This window comes from Hydra vulgaris, chromosome 07 (genome assembly GCF_038396675.1).
Source record: "Hydra vulgaris chromosome 07, alternate assembly HydraT2T_AEP".
NCBI classification, from domain to species: domain Eukaryota; kingdom Metazoa; phylum Cnidaria; class Hydrozoa; order Anthoathecata; family Hydridae; genus Hydra; species Hydra vulgaris.
In genome coordinates, this window is record NC_088926.1 from 19,655,482 (window position 1) to 19,681,500 (window position 26,019).

General features: G+C 28.0%; 1 protein-coding gene across 1 annotated transcript in view; it reads left to right on the forward strand.

Annotated features, from left to right (window-relative positions):
- The first annotated feature begins 249 nt into the window (after nucleotides 1-249).
- The window catches only part of LOC100208816 (potassium voltage-gated channel subfamily C member 1), a 42,356-nt gene continuing 16,586 nt past the window's right edge, over nucleotides 250-26,019 (forward strand). Inside the window, exon 1 of the mRNA XM_065801300.1 lies at nucleotides 250-639. Within this exon, the coding sequence (XP_065657372.1) occupies nucleotides 352-639 (288 nt within the window). The 5' untranslated portion in view covers nucleotides 250-351. The remainder of the gene's footprint in view (nucleotides 640-26,019) is intronic.

Consider the following 26,019-nt stretch of genomic DNA (forward strand, 5'->3'; position numbering starts at 1 on the left):
TGTCGTTTGGGCAAACTTCTTATATGCTATGGATTTATTAAATATATTTTAAATGGAATTTGAAGATCAAGTTAATTCATGCTTTCTTCTTGCTCATTGCTATATATATATTTTTTGTACTTTTAGTGTCTACATTTTCTTATAAAAAATGTTACTAAATCATTATTTTTTAACCATTGTCATTTAATTTAAGTATATTGTAATAATATTAATAAGAATGCTTTCTATTTTTATTTTTATCATAGATTCAAATATAAAAAAAACTTGTAAAAACTTTGTTAAAACTGTTTTGTTTCAACTGGTTTTGTAATTAAAGTCGTTTGAATAAAATAAAAGAATAACATTTATTAAATGCATAAACAAGAAGAAGTGTATGACTGCAATAAACAAAATGTTGACCGAGTATTTATTAATGTTGGCGGTACTAGACATGAGTGTTTTATAAAAACCCTACAAAACTTTCCGGATACTAGATTGTTTTGGATTGCAGAAATGGCAATTAAAATGGCTAATTTTGGTGAAGACGTGGATGAATTTTTTTTTGACAGACATCCAGGATGCTTTCAAAATATTTTAAACTATTGTCGAACAGGAAAACTTCATTGTCCAAAAGATGTTTGTGGACCAATTTTTGCGGAGGTAAAGTTTATTTTAATTTCTGATTTTTGCTAGAAATTAAAAAAAAAGTGAGTCTAAAAAAAATTTTCTTAAACGAACGTTATTATTTGCATAGTGTAAATATTAGGACGAAGAGTCAAACTTTATAATTTTTTTTTGTCCTTAGTTGTTGTCAACTTATATATATATATATATATATATATATATATATATATATATATATATATATATATATATATATATATATATATTTATTACTTGCTTGCCTAGAATTGCTCATATTTAAAAAACAAGAAATGCTTATAAAACAATTTAAAATAATAATAATAATAATAGTAAAAGAAAAATACCTATAAATAATTTGAATCTAAAATGTTTAATATAAGTAAAATTTATAAAAAATGTTATAATAAAACTTAAATTACTTAAGAGATAGCTCATTTACTTATTTTGATGTAAAAACTTTTGATGTAAAAACGCAAATTACTTTTAAGCGTAAATTAATTTACATAACTCATATTAAAGCATATAATTTACTTACATTTAAAAGTAATTTTTTTTTATATAAATTATATAACATGTAAAACTTAATTACTTAAATTTAGTTTTTAAAATGAGTAATTACTTGAAAGAGCAATTTATTTTTACAAGGAAAAGTAATTTGCATTTAAAGATCTATTTCTAAAAAAAGTCCTCTATACCTAGAATTTTTTCTAAACCCTCCTCCCCCCTAGCGCGGTCGGCCCTGAGCCGTGTAAAGTGACTTACTTTGAAAGTAATTTTGGTTATAATTATTTAATAAATTTGCCTTGAAATTAATTAATTTATATGTAAAAAATATTTTGTCTTTGAAAATTTCTACTTTACTTTGTAATTAAGTAAAATGTAAGTTATATTATTTATTTTTTCAAACATAAGATTTGAGATTGAGGTAGCGTATTCAAAACCATTGCCTGTTTGTGGGCACTTCTGGGTAATACTTCAGGTAATACTCTGATGTATGTTGGTAGTGCTTGTGGTGGGGCAATGTGAAAAGTTTTCTTTTCACGTATATCATGAAGTGTGATTCTATTATCATTTTAGGAAAATATAGTCAACATTCGGGTATACCCATAGCATAGAGACGGGCCCGCTGCCCCGTGATAGCCATAGTGCTAATAAAGGGAAGAGCTCCAAAATATTCCTTAATTTTTTATTTCATTTTTTTGTTGATCAGATATAGATTAGTGGCCATAATGAAACTTTGGCGGAGGAGGATGAGGGGAGGGGTTTTAAATTTCTTTCTACGCTACTAGTTACCATCCATGCATGCAAACCTTGACGAAGTCACTGTTCCGTTAGAGCACGCTTTTTCTAAAGTTTTTTTCCTTTGTATTTGTCTTTTCAATCAATTATTTTGTTATGGTAATATGACGCAATATTTACATGTTTACATATTTACATAACACGTTTGGTATTTGCTGGGACATCGACTGCAAAAACAGTTTTTAAAAAATTATAAGTCATATTTGTCTGATATAATCTATCTGATAAAAGAAGTGTTCATGAGATATAATCTTTTATTACATTTTATCATATAGAATCTGAAAAAAGATGGTAAGAAAAGCTGGACAACCTTCTACTATAAGTTGTGAACACCCCGATAACCTTCTTTTTGTAGCGTTGGTGTCCAACCCGCCCAAGGAAAATTAGATACATAAAATCTTATTAAAAATAGTGCTTTAGAACAAAATTGTAATTTTTTTTCAACCAGACTAGCTAGAACTTTGATATTTTTTTTATTTTTATTCAGGGGGGCTGTGCCCTAACTTTTTTCTCAAATACAAATTTTTTTCATTTAAGTTTATTTATTATTTTTTTTAGATAGAAAGATTTTTTACAAAATAGCTTTGATAAGGAATTGTTTTTATTAACTTGTTTTAGTATAAATTTTTTGTCCGCAGAAATTAGTTTTTTAGCCCAAATAAAAGTAAAGGGGCTGGGCATATTTGTAGCTATGCTACTACTTTTCGCTTCTTTTATTCAACGTGATCGTTGTTAACAACCACTCTAACCGAAACATATATTTTTTTGTTTCTTTATTTATTAATAACTATTCATAAAACTGTTGTCTGGAATGAACTAATTTAAATTAGTCCTTTCCAGACAACAATTATTCCAATTAATCATTTCCAGAAATAACTTTCATTTTGGTCAGATTTTTTAACAACAACCATGCTGAATAAAAGAAGCGAAAATACAAAACTTAGAATTAAATTGCAAAATGGAGAGCCATTTCCAAAACAAGAACAATAAACCAGACAGCCTTTTAAAACAAATTAAAAATTAAATTTTCACACTTTTAAATAATTGATGTAAATAACATCAAGATTAATTTAGTTTTTTTTTTTCGAAAAAAAAATTAATTAAAAAGTAGTAAAGTTAATAAATTAACTAAAAATAAAAAGGATAACTTTTATTTTAATGTGTTTGATAAAGTGAATGCAGTAGAGTGCTTAAAAAGATATACTTTTTAATTTATAATTATATTGTCGAATGTGAAGAAAGGTGTTCTATATAATAAAATAACATCAAGTTGGTTTTTTTTTCAGTAATTTTTAGTTACTTTTTTTATTTCAACTTTAAAAAAACTAAAAGTAAAAATATTAACAAAAATGCAAATCACGGGGGCAAACGATAAACATTTATATGTTTATGTTTATATAAAGTATAAAATATTGCAAAAATACTGCGATAGTCGTAATCTGTTATTAATAAAACCCTAAAATGCATGCTTTTATCCACTGCCATTAGCGTGAGAGGAACTAGTTTGTAAAACATGTTTTTTACATTTTAAACTAAATTTAAGTTCATTGACGAGTCTCCAATGTCATGCAATAATCTTTTAGCGCTATAAAATGATGACCATAGAAATTTTAAACAGCCTCCCCATTTATTTATGGGATTTAAAATAATATCTTTAATTTAGTTATAAGTTTGTTTGATAATCAAATTCTGTTCCTCATTCAAAAGTCGGAGCAAAAGTTAATTTAACCCATATTTTGCGAATAAATAGTCGTATGACGGCGACTTCATCGTTAAAATTTGTCAAAGAATAATGAAGAAAATTTTATTTTTTCAAGTTTTTATAAGTGATTTTAGTGTTTAAGGTCATTCGTATTTTTCAAACGAATATTTTATTTAAATATTTTTTTTTCAAAGTTAATTTGGTAATTGATTATTGTTTTTTTTTCATTGATTAAAGACAATCTTTAATGCAGTGGCAAATAAAATTTTATTTTTATAATTTTTTTTTAAGTTTGCCGTTAAAAATAATTACGATTTTCTTTTGTAAAATATACAAATGGCGGCAAGAAGAAGACAAAAAATTGCCAAGCCCCTAATAATCCGTAAATAACATCAACATGTCATTGGGGAGGGGGTTCGTAAGATGAATTAACAAGGCGTCAAGGGTTGGGGGATTTTTTTTTGGGGCACATTACCTCCCAGAAATATTTTTTTCAAGGATTGCGATTATGGTAAGCATATTTTATCTGTGCTTTTATGTGTCTTTCTGAAATTTGACTTTATTAAGTTTATTTTAGTTCACAATTATAGTTTTGTAACTTTTGGAAATATACCTGAAAAAGTAATATATAAGTAGTTAAAATGCTAAAGGGCGTTTAAATTGGTTCTTTATTTACAAAAAAATCTTTTTCTAAAATAATATACTAAAACAATGGAAGTATTGAATAAGTAACATAACTTTTGAATAACTTAATTTTTTTAAACATATGGCAATAACGGTGTTTTAAAAATATTATCGATGACATATAAATACACGATTTAATATTAAACTGATTTGAATACGAGTGGTATTGCGTGGTATTATATCACGTCAAAAGCAATGTAAAAAGCCTTTATAATTTGAAAATGCAGCAATTCCGTTTATCACCAAACCAATTAGATTTACTTAATCAACATCCCCTTTAACTAGTAGTATTATAGACTAATAGTATTATAGTATTTATAGAAGGATGGCCAAATAGCGACTTAGAACGTCATTGCGGTTTGCGAGAGTTTTGTTGATTTACTAATAATCAATTAAAACTTGAGTTATACATAGACGGAAAATAAATTAACCATTCCCTAACCCTAATCCTTTTATTGTGAAGTGCATTTATGCCACCTTGCGACATTTAGTTTCAAAAATGCAGAAAGCATTTTTGAAACAATAGGTCGCAAAGTGACAATAATGCACTTCACTATAAAAGTAAGAAAAGAAAAATTGAAGATGAGGACAGTTTATTTCATGGTGCATGGACAAAAAAATACGCTTTTATTGAAAAAGAAAATAAACCCATCTATTTAATTTGCAATACTGAACTTGCTCTTAATATGACATGTAATGTTAAACGCTACAAATAAAACAAAACATAAATTTTTCTGAGGAATACCCAGTAAATTTATGTCATAGAAAAAATAAAATCAAGTTGCTTAACGCAAAACTTAAAAATCAACAAACGAATGTTTCATCTTCCAGCAAAGAATCAAATATTACAACAGAAGCAAGTTTTATTATAGCTTGGAATATTGCAAGAAGTAAACATCCCTGCACCGATGGAGAGTTTGTAAAACAAAATTTTTTAGATGTGATCTTAGTTTTAGATCCTAATAATAACAAATTCAAAAGATAATTTCAATAATGTTTCTGTTTCTTGACATACAACTGAAAGAAAAATATTCCTGAAATTAGTGTCGAAGTTGAACAGCTTTTCGTTAAATGATTTAAAAAATTATGAAGCATTTAGTTTGGCATTGGATGAATCAACAGATATTCAAGATAAACCTTAAATGGCAGTATGCTCCTAAGAACAAGCTTTTCAGTGTTGCTACAGATGGTACAACAGCAATGAGTGGAAAACATGTTGGGCTTTTGTGACATAAAATTTTTAAATTAGTCAAACGCTAGATTGTTATATATCATTGGAATGAACTGGAAAATAGTATTTCAAAGGTGAAAAAATTATCAAAATTGAACCATTCTACAAAAAGTGATAGCGTTTTAAGTACCAAATTTTTGATATATGGATTTGTTGAGAAAACCGTGACCAAATTTTAAGTTTTTTCTCAATTTAAAATGTCGTAACTTTGTCAGTTCTTATCAAAATTCATAAAACTTGGTAACAAAAGAAAGGTCTTGAAAAAGAGAATAAGGATACATAAAAGACGTATGTAGGGTATTAGAAGGGCTCTTATAACACTTATTAATATATTAAAAGTCTTGGTTTTTTGAAACAATTTTGTATTTTCATTGAAATTTTGAATTTTCTTTTTTTACATTTTTTCTACTTTATATATTTTATGTATACTATTAAATATTATTTTATATCATAGTATACATTATTAATGTTCAAATAGTTATTATGATACGCTCTCCCTCAACTATCCGTGTGTATAGCGGAACCCAAGTCAAAAATAGGTACCTATTTTGGGTGAGTTAGTAGGGTGTCTGGGGGTGCTTTTTTTCATGAAATTTAGAAGGTAGCAAGAAAAAAAGTTTTTACTGATGTCTGAATATATTATAAAAAAGTCTCAGCATTCCTTCAATGTAATACAAAATTTACAAAATCTGAATTTGTCACTTCAGGGAAAAGAAAAAAATATATCTGATCTTGCTCAGACTATATTTAGTTTTCAAAAACAAAAAAAATTGCTCTGTTTTAGAAAGATCTTAACTTAAAAACTTTTAATCATTTTCCTCAACTAAAAAAGGTGATTTATAACCCTAATCCTACAATTCAGTATGATGATCATAAGATTAAATCATACCGTGAAAAAACTAAAAAATTTTTTTTGTAGTTTTTTCACGACAACAAGAAAGACAGAGTTTTAGCCACGAGGATCGCTAGCTTTTTAAGTTAACGAAAAGCTATCGATATTTTTAAAGACAAAGACAGCGATTTGGCTACGAGGACACCTAGCTTTGAAGCTTTTAAAAATTAAAGCTAAAGAGCCACTGGGTATTGTAGCTAGCGTCATATCTTAAAAAAAATCGGTACCTAAAAAATTTTGATATTTAGCTATCAACAAGGTATAGATTTGTATATATTTTGTAGATAGCTACAAAGCTGCGATATGTAGGCAGCGACGCGTTACTACAAAATCGCAACGTTTAAATTTAATTATAATAGACTCAACATTAAAAATTGAATTTTTAAAGATGTCAAATTTTTCACATTAAGAAAAAATAAAATGAGAAAAAAAAATCGCTTGAAAATCGCTTTAAAGCTAGCTAGTCGCTTGTTAGTCGCTTGCTAGTCGCTTGTTAGTCGCTTGCTAGTCGCTTGCTAGTTGCTTGCTAGTTGCTAGCTCATTTCCCACCGGGAAATCGCCATTAGCATTTTTAGTTAATCCTTTTTTGATTGACATGATTGGTGATTTCCACTTCCAGGAAACATGCTTGAAGAAACACTTCAATTTGAAATGGAATTATTAAATCTTCAAGAAGATCAAATCTTCAAATTCTGTATTAAACACTAGCTTTATTGGTTTTTTTGAAAACTGTTCCTGAAGTTAAGTATCATTAACTAAATTAGGTTTGTCTTTTTTGTTCAACGTATATTTGTGAATCTTTACTTTTAACTATGAAATTTGTTAAATTAAAGTATTGCCAATCTAACTAGTGAACATTTGTTAAAGTTGCTTAGAATATCAACTATAAGCTTAAAACCAGATTTTAAAAAACTTACCAGTAGTGATCGAAATCTTAGTGCCTAATAAATGTATAGTAAATTATGCAAGTAATTATGCAAGAAAAATCTTGTAATGGTCTTTTACAAAACAATTGATGTTTTAAAAAGAGTTTTTTCTGTTATGACTAATTTTTGGCTGAATGATGAAAAAATTGTAAAAATAAAAGTAATTTGAACTTAATTGAAGTTCATTGAAAAATTTGTTTTATTTTGTGGTGGTTTATTTATTTTTCGTTTTGTAGTTTTTAGTGACTTATGCTATTTAGTGGTTATAAGCAAGTTCAATTCAATAAAAGCAAGCATTATTCAAATACATTAAAAGTTATTTTTTTTAGAAGAAACATTTTTATCTTCATATTTTTAAATCTTGCACCCAATTATTTTTATAAGAAAGTTTATGGTTGTTGTAATTTTGTTGATTAAAAAACAAATTATGATCTGGAGATACTTTCGCTATTTTTTCAACAAATGGTTTTCTAGTGTGAATAAAAAGGAATCAGATTTTATGTAGCCAAGTTTACATTTAAAGTATAGTTTTAACTTTCTTTATTGTAAGAAAAACTAAATACTAAACATAATTTGTGTACATACTAAGTTTATTTATACAACTACATTTTAGAAGTACAATTTCCATTAAATAAAAATCTTAATATTGCGGAATAAAAAATTTACAGTCACCAATTATTTAGATGAAAGATGAAGTTGGCATAGAATCATTTTATTGCGGCTTTTATTTCTGGCCATCGCACAGTGGGCCAGAATTCACTTTTACATGACAAAATTCATAACTAATTTAATATTAGGGCTATATTGACTAAAATTAGGATGAGTAATAATATGATGTCTGCGCTTCTTATGAAGGTGTTATTTTTTTAATTCGTTGCTATGGATAATAAATTTCGGATAGCAAAAATCTAGTTTTGGTATTTGCAGATATTTTTACGAGTGCTATGTTTACCGAATTTTATATAGGGGAGAGTGGGGTAATGGCGAACGCGGGGTAACTCCGAACATGGTCAAAACAGCATTGTAAAAAAATAAATTCGACAATTTTTTTTTACCTGCTGAGAAGGGATTCTATGCTCAGTTCCAGACGTGCAGTAGTGTAATGAAGCTGCGGGTGTTGTTTATTATGATTTGATTTTAACTTTTTCTGATAATTTTATGCAACTTTTTTCTTGAGTAACACTCTGTTGGAGCTTCTATGGCAATAAAGCCACTCCTATTTTGTTGTTGTTGTTGCATAATATAATTTTTAGACTTAGTTATTCCAATTAGCATTTTATTCATTATTACGCAACAGTGTTTGTGATTGCCCCCCGATGTGTTCGGAATTACCCCACGTAGGTAGGGTAATTCCGAACACCAAGAGTTTTATTTTTAATAAGATTTTTAAAAATTGCTTTTGAGGGTTTGTGACTGAGTAGTTAAACTAATTGATAAGCAATAAATATGATCAATTTTGTATAACTGGTGTCTTTAATTCGCATTCCCACTTAGGTGTTCGCCAATACCCCACTCTCCCCTAAATACCAATATGAGGTCGCGCTTTTAAAAACGTGAATATATTTTTTATTTAGTTTCTATGGATACCTAATTTTGCTGAGCAGCAACTAACTTTTATTAGTTGCATATGTTTTATTTGCGCTATGTACACTATTTAGCACCTGTTTTATTATGAGACCTTTGCTCGTGAAAAGTAAAACTTAGTTAAGTTTAATATGATTACACGTTGCTAGATAAACTTGTTTTCCTGTAGAACAAAATTGTATTCTAATTTAATTAATTAGTTTTTCTAATTAACAGATTTTACGAGCGTCTACAGAATTTTTAAAATTTGTATGTTTTTATTGTTCCCATGCATTCACAATCATCAAAAATCTTTGACAATGTAATCTATAAGTAGTACAAGCTTAGCAAACAATAATTCACAAGAATTTGAAGTTGACAAAGTTGCAACTTTTCTTTGTTTTTAATGATGATTCTTGAAATGATAATGTAGGTCTGCCGAGTTGTTAATTTTTACTATCCTTCATTAATGTGGTATTAAAATCATTTTCAAGCCAAGCTGAATTCTTTATAATAAACCTTGCACCGATTAGTTTACTTTGAATCCATCTCTTAACATAATCAAAATAAATAAATGAAAGACTGTTGAGTCAAATAAATTAGTGAATTTTGCTTCTTGTGACACTCATGAAGCCTTAATAAAAACAGCATTTCAACATCTAAAATGAATAGCCACAACCGAAGCAACCAAAATAGATTATTAAATCAATTTGGTTTGACAGGCGCTAAGTAAATAAGAACAAAATTTAAATTAGGATATATATATATATATATATATATATATATATATATATATATATATATATATATATATATATATATGTATATATATTATTGTTCAGTAATACGTTTTGTATGACTAAGACCGTATTATATGTTTTCCACGTTTTTTAAAATTTTGTGCAAATAAAATTTTTTGAGCGCAATTACAGATTTTTTGTTAGGTAAAAGAGTTCAAACGTAAAAGAAAACCTAAGTGGCGCCTACTCGCAGCCAGATTTATGAAATTATTAAAGAAAACATATATAAGCTTTAAAATATCTGAGTATAAAAGCAAGATGTAGCAATAAAAAAAATATATTGTCAATTAAAAGCAAAAGTTAGACATTAAAATATTACAAATTAAGCATATCTAAATTGACGAAAATAAAGCGTACGTACTTTATGGACGACCCCTTATGTACAAATGAGGCTTTCTGAAAATATTTTAATGTGTTGTTAAAAACTTTATTATACTCTTTTAAAGACTTTATGGATAACCAACCTAGCGGGCACACGACGTTGGAATAACGTTGAAATAACGTTGATCAGCGTCGATTAACGTCAATCAACGTTATTCCAACGTCGTGTGCCCGCTAGGAATAATATAGAGATGTCTTTTTGAGATGTAATACTAATATTAATACGAAAAAGCAATGATTTTGGTTGAAATAATTACTAACAGCAATTTAACTGTCATGTATAAAACAAACCATTACAAAACAGTTCGTATATAATATTACAATGGAATTGAACCTGGGTACATTAAATCTTACGAAGTTAGCATAGTTTATATATTCAATAGTGCATCTATTTTAGAAAATATACTTGATACAATACCTTTTTGATAGTGTCCTACTTCTTCAATATATTATGATAGTGCATTGTGGTATAAACAAGGACATACTTTAGTGTCAAACTTAAATATGTTCTTGTTTATGTCAAATTAGAATGTTTAGAGAAAGATTATAACAACTACCACATTTGGTTAGGGTGTAAACTTTATATAATCATAACTTTTGAATTTTAAACTTTAAAACCTGTCGACTTAAAACAATAAAAAAATAAAAAAATAAAAATTACTAGTTTGTTGCCCTCACATGTGGTGTAGGGATGTTAAATGTTTGAGGGTATTTTTGTTTCCAGGCTCCAATCACTACTAGTTTTATTTTTTAGCTTACATATAAAATGTTGCTTAGCTACAACTCGGGTTATACGTATATTACCCAGTGGTGTAGCAAAATGTTTATGGCCAGTAGACATAAGTGGCCGAGGTGCCTAACTTCTGTTTCTCTGGAACAATAAACTTTACAAAAAAAAAAAAACTCTTTAAATACATCTCGAGGCTCCTAAACCTTGCAGCCCAAGGCCAAGTTGCTTACACTGGCCTTGCGGTAGTTAGGTCCTTGATGCTACACGCATAAAAATATTTACATAAATAGTTCTGAATTTTTCGTGCCCATATAAAATACTGTAGTTCTTTAAAACAGTGACGGATTAACATTTGCATGGTCTCGGATATTTTTAAGCAGGGGGGCATTTTTTGTATCAGAGTGGCGAAAAAACATTACAAAAATAAAGGATCCTCTTGAAAGTTTGGGGCTCCTAAATCTGCGGGGCATGGGATTATAGCCCCCATAATCCAGGATTGGTTTAAATTTTCTCTTATTAGTTTTTAGATATAAAAAACTTTTTTGCAAACAACTTTTAAAAAAGAGCTAACAATTATGCCAATTATGTCTTTCAAATATTCTACCTTTTCTGAGTCTCCCTTGGGTATATGCGCCTTCTGCTCACTGCCATGTCTCAGCTTTGTCTTTCAAATAGTTGTTTTTTAAATTAAATTTACAAATAAAATAATATTTTTGAAGTAGGCACTTTTTATTTTGAATTTAATAAAAAACTTTTTTATTAACTTTAAAATAAAAAATGCCTACCTGAAAAATATTTTGTTTTTGTAAATTTAATTTACATTTGGATGACTTAACGCCAAACCAGCCTATACAACAAATATGTTAAAAAGAGATAATTTGACGCAAAAGTTTAAAAGTCTTTAAGAAAAGCCACTAAACCGAAAATTAAAAGTAATTGCAGTTCAGTGCATTTAAAAAATTTAATTATAATATTTTGGTGTTTGCAAAGAAGCACTACATAAATCAGTTTTAATTATAAACCAACTTTTTTTCAACTTTGTCGTATAGGCTGGTTTGGTGCTTAACCATCCATTTGGTAGCATACTACTTTTTTTTTTCAACATCTTCACTTCCAACAAGGCTGCGAGCAAGTTACTGGAAGAGAAAAGATGAAGTTTATAGAGCAAGATAACGATTGACAGACGACTTAAACTATTGCAAATTAAAATGAATCAGAAAAACAAGATGAAGGAAACAAATTTCAAAGAAACGATGTTCGAGGAAAAAATCTGGACAAATAAGAATTTTTAGAGCACTTATAAATAGTCACAGTAAAAGGATGAGACTTAATTGAATGATGAGTAACACGAAAATAAATATTAGTAGATGGCACTAGAAACGCTTGCTCTTTAGAGCCCACTATAGTATTTATAAAAAAAAAAAAGAGAAGCATTATTACAACGGTGTGATAATGGTTGTAGGTAGGCTGCAAGAGCAGGTCCAACTATGTTTACAATGCGTGTTTACACCTTGTCTAAAAGAAAAAGGACATTATTGGAAGTTCCACCTCAGATATGACAACAGTATTTCATACAAGGATGGATTTGAGATTTATAAAAATAAATAACAGAATCCGGAGTAAGAAAGTGGCGAGCACAATAAAGTGATGCAACCTTAGCAGATGCTAATTTTGCAATGAACTTGATTGGTGGTTTCCAAGAAAGATCGGAAGTTAGAGTTATTTCTAGAAGATGAAGGGACTTATCCTTCATCTTCTCATCGGGTACATTACCGTTCATAAATATAAGAAGATCTTGATTATTGCAATAAAGATTAGCTAAAAAAATTTAGTTTTCTCTGAGTTAAAGTTCACCAGCACTGAGAGCCCCATGCTGTAGCAGAAGTGAGTTCCTTTTCAAGCTCAAATACCTCTTCCAAGCAATCAGAGAGTGTTTTCAAGACTAGAACAAATGGTAATATCATCAGCAAACAATGTCACTGAAATAATATCTAAAAGATCATTAATGTAAATTAAAAAGAATATAGGGCCAAGTATAAAACCTTAAGGAACCCCTGAAGTGACAGAATATAAAGAAGAGTGCTGTCAATTGAGAACAACTTTTATACTACGATTGGTTAGGAAGGACTCATTAATCTTTAAGATGTTACCTGATACACCGTTAGAAGAAAGCTTATGGAGAAGACCAGCATGCCGAATAAGCTTAGGCTAAATATAAGTATAGTTTGCATTCTCTGTGCAATAATTTTCTATACTCTCTAATCAATCTTTTTGACCTGACTTTACTCTTTACCCAAGTCACGTTTTTCTTTAATCTCTCTCTAACTCTCTCTATATATATAGAGATGGCTTTCTCTCTCTCTCTCTCTCTCTCTCTCTCTCTCTCTCTCTCTCTATATATATATATATATATATATATATATATATATATATATATATATATATATATATAAATATATATATATATATATATATCTCACTCTCTACAAATATAAATGTACATATACCAAGAAACAATTAAATAAAAAGTTATTATAGATTGCATTGTCACGTGTTATTAGGTCAAAGTGTTACGTATTGTTACGTAACATTATTATGTTACTGTGTTAAGTATTGTTATGTTACAATGTTACACTCTGTTACTTAAAAATAACGGACATTTTGCACGTAACGTAACGAATCTCGTTTACTTTAGGGGATATATATATATATATATATATATATATATATATATATATATATATGTATATATATATATATATATATATATATATATATATATATATATATATATATATATATATATATATATATATATATATATATATATGTATATATAGACATAAACTGACTCGGTGTGACTAATTCTCATTCTCTATTTTTTAGAAAATTTTAATTTTTTTTTTATTAACATAAGCTTCGAGTTTCATGAGTTTAAAATATCATTATTCTGTTATTAATGAAATTAATAATTCTGTTATGAGTGATGTCAAAATAACTTTGCTTTGAAAAAATTGTGTTGGAAAAGGGTTGGGGCATGGGGTTGATTTTGTAAAAGTACATACACGCATGCAGTGGGAGAAGGGGGGCATAAAAAGAATTCAGGTTTACGCAGTAGGAAAGGGTCCCTTAATCAGTGGTTTCACTGCATACATACTTTATGGATGTCCCCTAGGATTTTTTAACTTCCCAGTGAAGTCTTCTAAGTGTCCTAAACTAGCATACGTCTGTAATCCATAAAAAAATGCCATAAATATTGTCAATATGATAGAAGATTGGCCAGAGAAACATACTTGCACTTTTATGGATTGGCAATCTGTCAATAATTAAAGACTAACTTCATGAAATCTATATTACTACTTAGATCTCAAAGTACCCTCTTTAATCTCAAAATACTATTTTTTTATCCTAAAATACATATACTCACCAACTAAACCAATAAAGAAGTATTATGACGCAACCAATAAAGAAGATCATGATGCAATAAAGAAGTAATATGATGCAAATAAATGCAGTTAAAGAAAAAGAAAAAATAACAGCGAAGTAAAAATAAGATAACTGCAAAGAAATATCAAAAGTAAAGTATTCAATACAAAAAATTAAATTTTTAAATAAATCTTACAAATAAAATATCTTGGAAGATTTACAAACCTAACTTTATAGTAGCATCTGAGTTTTAAGGCATTTTTCAATAGCGTCATAACTTGTGCATGAAGATCTACACAAAAGTGATTGCAATGTAGTTACTCTTGTTAGAATACTGAACATTTAACAGCTCATCGGCTAGGTCTTCTCTAAATATCAGCAAAGTATTTTTATTACTTTCATAATTACTGCTTCAACTATCGGTGGTAGGTTCTTAAATCCTTTCTGATGCATTTATGGATTTCAGTCCTATTAACTCCTATTTATGGATTTAAGTCCTGTTATTTTGGATTTCATTCCTATTAAGTCCTTCTATTAAGTCCTGTTAAGTGTTTATTTAAGCTACCAAAATTTTTGACTTTTACATTTACAACATACTTACAAAGTGTATTTATTAACTATGCTAATTTAAAAGTCTTTCAACAAGCATTGCCGAAACATTTGTGCTGATTTAATAATTGTTATGAATGCTTTGAAAAAATTTTGTTCAAATAAAAAAATTCAAATAAACTGATTGCCATAGGTTTGTTAACTCTGAGAATATAAAAAGGAGAGATTCATTCCAATTATACAAACTTATGCATGACATTGACAAGATAAATATCCGAAAACGTTGCCCGTTTATCAAAACTACATAAGAGGGGATTGCTTTAGGACTCTTAGAGCTGCAATTGTGTTAAAGATGACTCTTAAAGCTGTAATTATGTTAAAAAAGAAATGCTTCCTCTTAATAAAAGGGAGCATCTCTTCCTCTTGATAAAAGGGAGCATCTCTTCCTCTTGATAAAAGGGAGCATCTCTTCCTCTTGATAAAAGGGAGCATCTCCTTCTTAAAAAAATTTTAGATGCATGAAACTCGCTTTCAATTGAAGACGCAACAGCAAAAATAGCTTTCAATTAATGGCTAAGTATCAATTAAACATAACTGTTGTGATACTATAACAAATAGAGTGAAAAACAACACATTCACTGGGTCTGTCTAACACAGCGTAAACTACTACTACTATTACTACTAATTACTAATTACTACTTAATTAATACGTTCATATTAATATTTTGACTATGTTGTTTAGTTATAAATTGTTAATATAGGTCAATGAAAGCAGGTGATGCTGCTTGATTTTTTGCACAATCAATTACTAAAAATAATGTTATTTATAACCGTTATCTTAAATACAAATGTCCTCTTTTAAATAAATAATAAAATCTAAGCCGTATAAAAACTAAAAAATAATTCTAGAATAGTTGGAGTTTTTTCTAATAAGAATAGGTTATGTGGCATATTATTAATATATTCTGCAACATATTAGTAATATATTCTGCAACTATGATATCATTATTTGATATCATGGCTTGAGAACGTTTTAACATCATTCTGATATCACATGGATATCGCGTCTTGACTGGGTTACTATTTGGATATTCAGAGAGAAAAACTTAACTTTTACTGTGTTTCATAACTAATATATCAAATTCTGCTGTAAATTAATTTTATTTCCCAAAGTTATGATATCACTATGATATCATAATGGTATCATTACTTGATATCATAGCTTGAGAACGTTTTGACATCATTCTGATATCAAATTTATATTGCGTCTTGACTGGGTAACTACACGTCGTAGCTTTGTAGCTAGCTACAAAATATCTACAAAACTATAGCTGGTTGATGGCTACATATCAAAATTTTTTATACAGCGATTTTATTACGATATGACGCTAGCTACAATAGCTATTGGGTCTTTAGCTTATTAAGCTACCTGTCCTCGCAGCCAAACCGCTGTCTTTATCTTTACAAATACCAATAGCTTTTCGCTAACTTTAAAAAGCTAGCGATTCTCGTGGCTAACACTCTGTCTTTATCGTTACGTTTACCTTAATGTATTAAGACGTTTTTTTAAACAAAAATGGTATTACTTTGGTAATATATTCAATGTAATAACATCGCAAAAGAAGTTTTAAAAGAAAAAAAAGATAAAAATAATCTAATAAATATATCCAAATAAAAAAAATAAAATAAATTGAATAAGAAAAATAAGATCATAAATATTAAATGAAGAAGGTGAAAAAAAACAACAGCAAACATTTGAACTGTATAAGAAAAATAAATAAGATAATTGAAAAAGAAATTAAGAGAAAGATTTTTTTATTGTTTGTATTTTTTCATTATTTGTTGTAGTTATTTATTTCTTGTTTCTTTATTTGTTTTTCCTTTTTGATGTGTATTTCGATGTAATATTAATTTTTTTTGTTAATAATTTTTATTCAAATTAATGCTTGACTAATAATAGTCAACAATTAATTTATTTTATCTTACATGTAACATTTAAGTGTTCACTTTTGCGGTACTACCCTATTAATATAACAGTTTGAATATCCTAAATCACAAGAATCACTTTACTTTTCTTCATAAACTAACAGACAGTCCCAAAATTTGTATTCATAGGCAACAATGTTATTTTCGAAACCCTAGTAACGGCATCAGCAACCATGTCTGATTATATTTTTATTCTATTTTTTTATTGGTATTGTAGAAAGGTTATTTTGACGCAGAACAAAGGATTGAAGGTGGTTAATTATATTTTTCTGGCCGGTTTTGATATTTTTTAGTTAGAGATTTTTTTTAGTTTATGACATTTTTTATTTTAAAAGCTGTTTTTTCAGAATAATATTTTAAAAATATTTTGAAACTAGAATATTATTATCTCAGAAACGATTTGCTCTTTTTCTTTGAAATTTTCACAGTTTGTTCATTAATGTTATAGAAAGGGCTGGTAGTAGAATAATTAAAAAATATTTTTTATTTTGACCAGAATTTAAAATAATACATACCCCACAGACCATTTTTTATGAATTTTATAGGTTAATATCTGCTACTTTACTTTGGTTCAATATGTTTAAAAAATTCTACTAGGGGCCCTCCACAAACCATTTAGCTATATGTTTTTAAAATTTAAAGCTTTTATCTCAAATATTACTCATATCATTAATGTTCTTGTAACTGCATGGCTTTTGCTTTTTTTTGCTGACTCGGCATTTTTTTGAGATAAATAAATGGTGTTTTTTATATTCAGTTTTTGAACTAGTATCCAAAAATGCTTATCATTTTAAGAAAATAAACTTATTTTGGAAAACAAAATTCGCAGGGTAGCACCACCTTGTAAACTAATGCCTGTAAACTAATAATGGTATGATCATGAAATTTTCACAGCTTTTTAATATCAGATGTTTACATTTTTACAGCTTTTTAAATCAAATAGTTTAACAAACTATTTAAGCTTTAGTAAGAAAACTGGTTTAAGGGCTAAAAAAAGCCCCGAAAAACTTAAAACCTAGACCTTATTTTTAGAAACAGTTAACTAACAAGAATTCTTTTGGTAAGGTGAATGTGCATATATACAATAAACAACTCCTAAAAATTTCAACACAATCAGACAAACCAATCTCAAGATATTTATCGCTGCGTACAAAAAAATCGTATATTGAGAAAAAAAAAAATAAAGATTTTTAATGAAAAAAATTTTTTAATATATAAAAAGATCAAAAAGTTATTGAAAGCAGAACGACTTTAGCATTATTGAAAACACAGAAAAAAAAAAAGAAGTGAAAACTCTAATGTGTGAAAAAACATTTAACCAAAATAGAATTATTCAATCAATGAAAAAAACCTTGAATATAAAAAGATAATATACAATAACTAGATTACAAAATACAATAACTGCCTTTACATAAATTTAATTTAAAAGATAACAAAAAAATAATATCTAAAAAACTCCTGCTTTATAAGATGCACCTTCACTTTCATTCACTATATCTGTAAAACCTTTTCGTTGTGCACGAAGCAGGTTTCTTCTTTGTTTTATTGAGTCAACCAACTTCTTTTCCATCATCTTTATTTTTTTGGTCTATTTTAGTATAGTACTGAGTAGCAAATGTATCTGGTGTAACATTTAAATATTCAAATATGTTTAATTTACTAGAAATACCATCATTAAATGAAATTACTGCTGATGCAACACTTATTTCTAAAGTGGTACGGCAAACAAAAAATACCTTTAGGACAACGCTTCCAAATGATAGCATTAATAGGCTCATTTGAGTTTTGCCATCTACTAAGAAGCTAACATCTACTAAGAAGCTTATCATCACTAAGGTCAAGAAAAATGGGTTCAATTTTATCCCTAATAATAATTGGTATTCCAGGTTTTTCCAAGTAAGTTTCTGTGTTATTTATTTTATCACACTAATATTTACACCAAGACTCATTAGTTTGAGGACACATAGTGTCTTAATTCCAAACTCAAAGCATCTGAAAAGTGAAACAAAACAGCACCAAATGCTTTTTTCATTTGGTAAACTGTTGAACCAGTACTTTTCTGCACTGCAATACCATAATAATTTTGAAGTTTATTAATCAACTTATCAGTTAATCGACTTTTACCTCCTAATGATTTGCTATCTGCCATCTAGGTTTTATCGGTGGATTTGAGTTTACGTAGTCTATTACCAACTCGTTTTTTCACACGTTCTACACATTCTAATTTTTCAACAATCAAAACTGGGTAGGGATCACTTTTAAAAACCTCTGCTTGTGCTTTGGAATCCCCGTCTCCAATGTAATGAGTATATTGAAGTCCCCTTTTGTCTATAGATTTCATAAAACAATCTACAATTCCAGAAATTTCCATAGATCCAGCAGAACCTTCGAGATTATTTAAGCAATCATAGGTTTCCAAAAAATTTTCATAAAGTTCTGGATCGCTACCTTTTTTTGATTCCCATGATGTACAGGCATTGCATATTTTTGAAAGAACTCGATAGTCAACACGTTTCCCTGAGTCACTAGCATTAACAGTAACAACACCATTAAGTGAGGAATGACTCCTTTTTTGCCAAGTTTCATCACAGGAAACAACAACATTTGCTACTACATTAATATCAAAATCATTTGGTTGAACATCGTTGTTAAGATATCGAAATTCATTTGCTGCATTTTTCATTTTCACATCAGCCACACTTTGGTATATGATATAAATTTTATCTTGAATATTATTAAATGCTTTTATGTTCATTGGAGGAGGTAAGTTCATTAGACCACAAAATTTTTCCAAACCAGAATGACCTTTTCCAATCTCTCTCATGGCAACAATAGATCTATAATTTATTTCAAATGGTGACATTCCTGGACCTTGCTTTTCCATCTCTTTGCTAAAATAAAAAGACTGTTTCCAATCGCACGAAGATGTTGTACAAGAAATGTTCAAAAACACAGCCAAGCCTTTCTTTTTTGATAAATCAGTTGAGATTTCAATTGAATTATTACGGGATTGAAGACAATGTCCAATCAAAGTAACAATTGATTTTAAAATGTCTGTCAATAAGTATAAAGCATGAAGGTAATTTATTTGAATCATTATCTTTTGCATTACTATTTTTACTGCTATATGATAACTCTTTTGAAGATGTTGATGTCAAGATTTTTAATTGAGTTGAGTTAGTGATTTCCAATTGAGGAGTTAAACTAATGCTGACTGTTGATGCTGAGGAAAATTGAACTCCTCTAAAGTATTTTTTTTTGAAAATTCTGTTACCGCCTGCTTTTCTTATTTCTTCTATTTCTTATTTTTATTATGAGAAAAAATAAATGTGATTTGAATTACATTTATTTTTTCCCATAATAAAAATAAGCACGAGGCAAATAAAGTATAACATAAGGCTGATGGTTTTTCTAAAAGTAATATATGTAAACATAGTAATTGTACTTAAAAATCTTTAGCATATTTAGGAAAATAAACATGAAACAGTTACTGACACCAGTGTCAAAAACTAAAAGTAAATGGCGCAACACTCTAAAACACCTATTTTCTAAAATAAACAACCTATTGCTAAGGCTGTTGCTAAGAAAATTATTTAACTTTATCGTGAAACTTGCTATTTTAGAGCATTTTTAAATTCACTCCCTATAATGATCTATATATATTTTATAATGATCTATATATATTTGGAATGTAGAATGTTTGGGCTTCAAGAATATTCAATTTTTGAAAAATTGATTTTTTTAATTTTTTTAGTATAGGACCACCTTAAGATGATTTAATATTCAACATCATCACTCAATAATTTTACAAACCCAAGAAAGTATAATATTTGAGTTTTAATTTAAAAAAACTTTTATACAAGAATTTTCAAACTTTTGCTAGTTTTAATTAGTCAGGATCGTTTTAAAACAAAAATTAAAGTTTAGGAAAAATGAAATTGTATTGGAGACTTAAACCATAAATAATTAGTCAAGACATCTATTATTTTTATTTTTATTTTTTTATTTTCATTTCATCTTTTAATTTGCCGTATAATATTATTTACACTAAGATTTATAATATTATACGGACAGGACTTCAAGAAGATCGTAATGACCTTATCACAAGGCCCTTAACAAAAATCTATTTTCTTCTACAATAAAAAAATCTATATACTATATAAAATAAATATGTACTGAGAATATATAATCACTAAATATATCATAAATTTAATACTCTACATACTTCAGAAGCAAAATTCAAAATAAAACATAACAAATCAATATACAATATAGCAACTGAAAATATTTTTTAAAAAATCAAAGAAAATCAAGAACATTTTTTGTTGAAAAAATGATCTTTTTAATAGATTGTTTGAAAAAGGAGTTAGTCAGTTTAGATGAAAAAACAAAATTAGGCCATATTATTTCATTCTAGAGAAAATGTCCACAATAAGATATACAAAATTAAGAAAAATTTTTTTGCAATATTATTATTGCAGTAATAATATTGCAAAAAGGTTTTTCTCAAATATTATAATTACGTAGGTTGTATTTGTTTTGGGGTTTAATTTTGTAAAGCTTTACAAAAACATTGGGGGACATAAGTTCTTTACATTTGTACATAAAACACAAAACATTAAATACATTTAGTTGATAAACACTTCAGGCGTCCATTTCTTTAAAAAGCGGTTCAGAGTTCGAAAAACAATTTTTAAAATTTATTATGCGAGCTGCGTGTTTCTGATGCCAATAAAGAGATTTAAGTTTAGTTTTATGTGTACTTCCCCATATAATGTTTGCATAATTGATATGACAGTGAATAAAAGAGTAATATAATTGTGTTAATTGCTTTTTGTTTAAAATACCTCTAGATTTGTATAGTATTCCAATGTTTTTTGCAACTTTATTAGAAATATTATTGATGTGTGATTTCCAAGACAGATTTTCTTCAATAAAAACTCCTAAAAATTTTGTCACTTTTTCTCTTTTTAGGATGACATTATCTATAAAAAGATCAGGCATATTTTTATTTAGGGGAGAGTGGGGTATTGGCGAACACCTAAGCGGGAATGCAAATTAAAGACACCAGTTATACAAAATTGATCATATTTATTGCTTATCAATTAGTTTAACTACTCAGTCACAAACCCTCAAAAGGAAATTTTAAAAATCTTATTATAAAATAAAAATTTATGCCAGAAATAAAACCATTGGTGTTCGGAATTACCCTGCCTACGTGGGGTAATTCCGAACACATTGGGGGGCAATCACAAGCACTGTTGTGTAATAGCGAATAAAAAGCTAATTGTAATAACTAAGTCTAAAAACTATATTATGCAACAAAAACAAAAAAAAGGAGTGACTTTATTTCCATAGAAGCTACAACAGAGTGTTACTCAAGAAAAAAGTTGCATAAAATTATCAGAAAAATTTAAAATCAAATTATAGTGAACAACATCCGCAGCTTCATTACACTACTGCACGTCTGGAACTGAGCATAGGATCCCTTCTCAGCAGGTAAAAAAAAATTGTCGAATTTATTTTTTTACAATGCTGTTTTGACCATGTTCGGAGTTACCCCGCGTTCGCCATTACCCCACTCTCCCCTACAGGCATATTTATCAGGCATATTTATATTTACAGGCACTATCTGTTTTTTATAGTTTCCATTTTGTTTTTTCAATATTTAAAAATGAAATTTTTTAAGTTGTCTGTTCATATTATTAAAAAGTGCTTATATTTTCATGTGACTGAAACAAGTTTGTGATGTCTGCAAAAATTATAGTCTTTAAATTGGATGCTTTGTTAAGACCATTTATATATATAATGAAAAGAAGTGATCCAAGTATGGATCCTTGTGGGACACCATATGTTACGTTCATTAATGTTTGAGGTTGGGAATCTTTGTTAAAAACAAATTGCTTTTGGTTGGAGAGATAACTTTTGAACCAACTTTAAGCTTTTCCTGCTATGCCAAAACATTTAAGTTTTTTAAGCAAAATATTATGATCAACCGTGTGAAAATCTTTTGACAAGTCAATGAAAACACCAAGTGTAAATTTTTTGATTTTTAAAAATTCGTTAATACAATGTGTTAATTGAAGAACAGCATGTTCAATTGAGTTGTTTTTTTTTAAACCGAACTGATTATAAAGGAGTTTATTGGTAATTAGGTGTGTGTACACTTTGTTATACATTATTCTTTCTAATATTTTTGAAAAAACTGGAAGAACAGAAATAGGTCTGTAATTTGTTATATTGGTCGGGTCTCCTGTCTTAAAAATAGGAATTACTTTTACTATTTTTAGAGAGTCTGGGAAAGAATCTTGTTTAATGGATGATTTAAAGATTTTGTAAAGAATATCTTTCATGACGTCATAAGAGTCTATCACAATATTTCCATTTATATCGTTAGGTCCTACTGATTTATTTCTTTTTAACGATTTAATAGAGATATAAAATTCCTCAAGCGTTAGGTTTGTAAAATGTAAGGAGTTTGACGTTTGAAGTTCATCTATTAATTTTTAATTTTTAAAAGGATTTTGTTTAATAAAATTGCAAAAGAAGCAATTGAAGTTTATTGATTAAAAGATCTCACTCAATTTAATTTATTTGAAATTTAGACTATTTCGAACTTAGAATAACCATTTTTTCTTTACCAGAATTAACAATTTAACAAAATTTTAATTTGGGTAGAGTGGGGTAATGGCGGTTTAAGGGCTAATGTGGGTCTAATCAACATTTAGTAGCCGTGGCTCACTTGCCTCAGAAACAATGAATCCATGGTTCGAACCTCACCTCTAGGAAGGATTTGTGACATCGGTTAGAAAGGAAGCGTGAACTTCCTATTAAATACTCTTCCGCAGTGCTCTGTAAGAAGATCGTAAGGACTTCTTAGGGCACCTAAAAAAAAAAAAATTATGAGTTTTTCAGAAGAAAGGTTTTCGGTAAAAACTTTTTTTTTTCTGTATCTTATAGGTGGTTAAAACAGCTTTCTAAATATTTATTATTGGCATACAAGGCAAATTTTTAAGTATACTTTTTATTCAAAATGACGCATATATTTAAAGAGAAATTTTTATTTAAAACCGTAAACTTTAGAAAAAGGTATTAAAAACGGGATCTAACTCATAGAAACTATTTATCTGGAAGAAAAATTACCAGATAATTAGGTTCAATTAGTTTTAAGACGGAATGATATTTAGTTTTTAAGAAATAAGCAACATTTTTGGGTGGGGTAATGTGGGTCAATATGTCAATGTGTTTTGCGCCGTTAAGAATTTAATGCTTATGCAATAATAAATGCCTTTAAAATGAAAATTAGTATAAATTAGAAGTCTGACTATGTTTCTGGATTTATTTTGAATTTGAATATAATATATTCAATTTGGAGAATTATAATATAGTTTATTCTAAATATGAAGAAAATTCGTAAAAAATGCTCTGCAATCCTTGGAAATTAGCTAACAGAGATATTTAATATTCAGTTTGCATATCTAGTTTTGCGCTCAAATAATTTAAATATAATATATACTCAATGACTTATTCCAGTCATATTTTACTATAAGTGGATATAATTCATCGGAAAAAGATAAAAATTTAACTTACACCCACATTTCTCCACTAAACAGGGTAATGTGAGTCTATAGAATACAACTCAAAATGGTGCTCCTTAGACAACTTTAAAACTAATGTATAAACTTTTTTTAGTATAGTTTAATAAAAATGATGTCAAATCATGATTTTAAGACAAACGCGTGTTCTTCTTGTTATTGTCATCTTTATATGTTTTGATACACAAAATATGTTTGTATTATGTTAACAGCAAACTAAATAAAAATATAAATTGAGAAGAAAAAGTTCTGTAATAGGACATTTAATTAATTAGGACACTTAATTAATTAGGGCATTTAATTAGTTAGGACACTCAATAACTTACATCTTAAATTAAATAGGACATTTAATTAATTAGGACACAAAATAACTTACATCTTTGAAATTCAATAAACTTGAGCACGTGATCAGTAAAACAATAAACTTTAAAAAACTTCTTCAAAGCAACTACTATAACAAAAATACAAACTATATCAACTATAGCAACAACTATAAGAAATCTGAATCAATAATAATATCAAGAGCAAAAAATTTCTCATGGCTTTTGAAGTGCTTTAAATGTTTGGAAGGTTTTTCAATGTTGCAACATTTTATTAATATATAATAAGATTTTAAACTCATTTCAGTGGTTAGGCAACATCTAGCAGTTGTTGAGCTTCCCTAATCTCTTAATTTAATGCATAAAATACATTTTAAAATCTTACTCAATCTTTAAAAATAGTTAGACTGTCACATTAAAAAATAAGTCTAAAACTGGATTGGTCAAAAAAAAATTGCATTGGTATGAATAACAACAAAGTTGCATCACCCAAGTTAATTGCCATTACCAAGTTTGATTTCCACCACATTCCTGGTAGTATCGCACTCAATTCGTTTCTCCCCGTGACGGCCCTATTCATCAAGGTTCGTGTTTCAGAGTTATAAAGTTAAGAGAGGTTTGTAGCCACAACTAAAGTAGCTTCCTCAACTGAAGTGTCTTCATGGCCTTGGGAAGGTGAATTAAAACAAAAATAAATTGTGCTACTGAAAATTTTTATTTGTTTTAAATTAAAGTAAAATAAAGATTAAATAAAGGTAACGATGCTGCTGATGAAAGCAGTAATGAGGCAAATTAAATCAATATCTTATTTAATAACCTCTTTCCTGATAAACTAAAACTGTCCTTGACATCTTGACACCTTGACTTGACTTGACATGTAGTTTGGTATAAAAATTACACACAGACACAGATGAAATCTGTGTCTGTGTGTAAATTTTATACCAAACTACAGTTTATTTTAAAATTAAAAGAATATATTATACTAAAAGTGGTTGTTTTTTTTTAACTATAAAAAACATACTTTATTATAAACAACTAGGATTTAAAAAGAGTATTTTAGTGATCAGGCATTTGGTTTAACTTGTTCAAAATATTCTTAAATGATTAGATGAAAATAAATAAACATTCGATGTTTTTATTAATTTCAGTAAAGTTTTTGACACTCTCAATTTTAATACTGTCAATGATTATATTTTAAAACTGTCAATTATTATATTTTGACAGTGTTAATCATTATATTTTGACACTGTCAATGATTGTATTTTGACACTGTCAATGGTTGTATTTTGAAGTTTACAAATTATGAAAGTA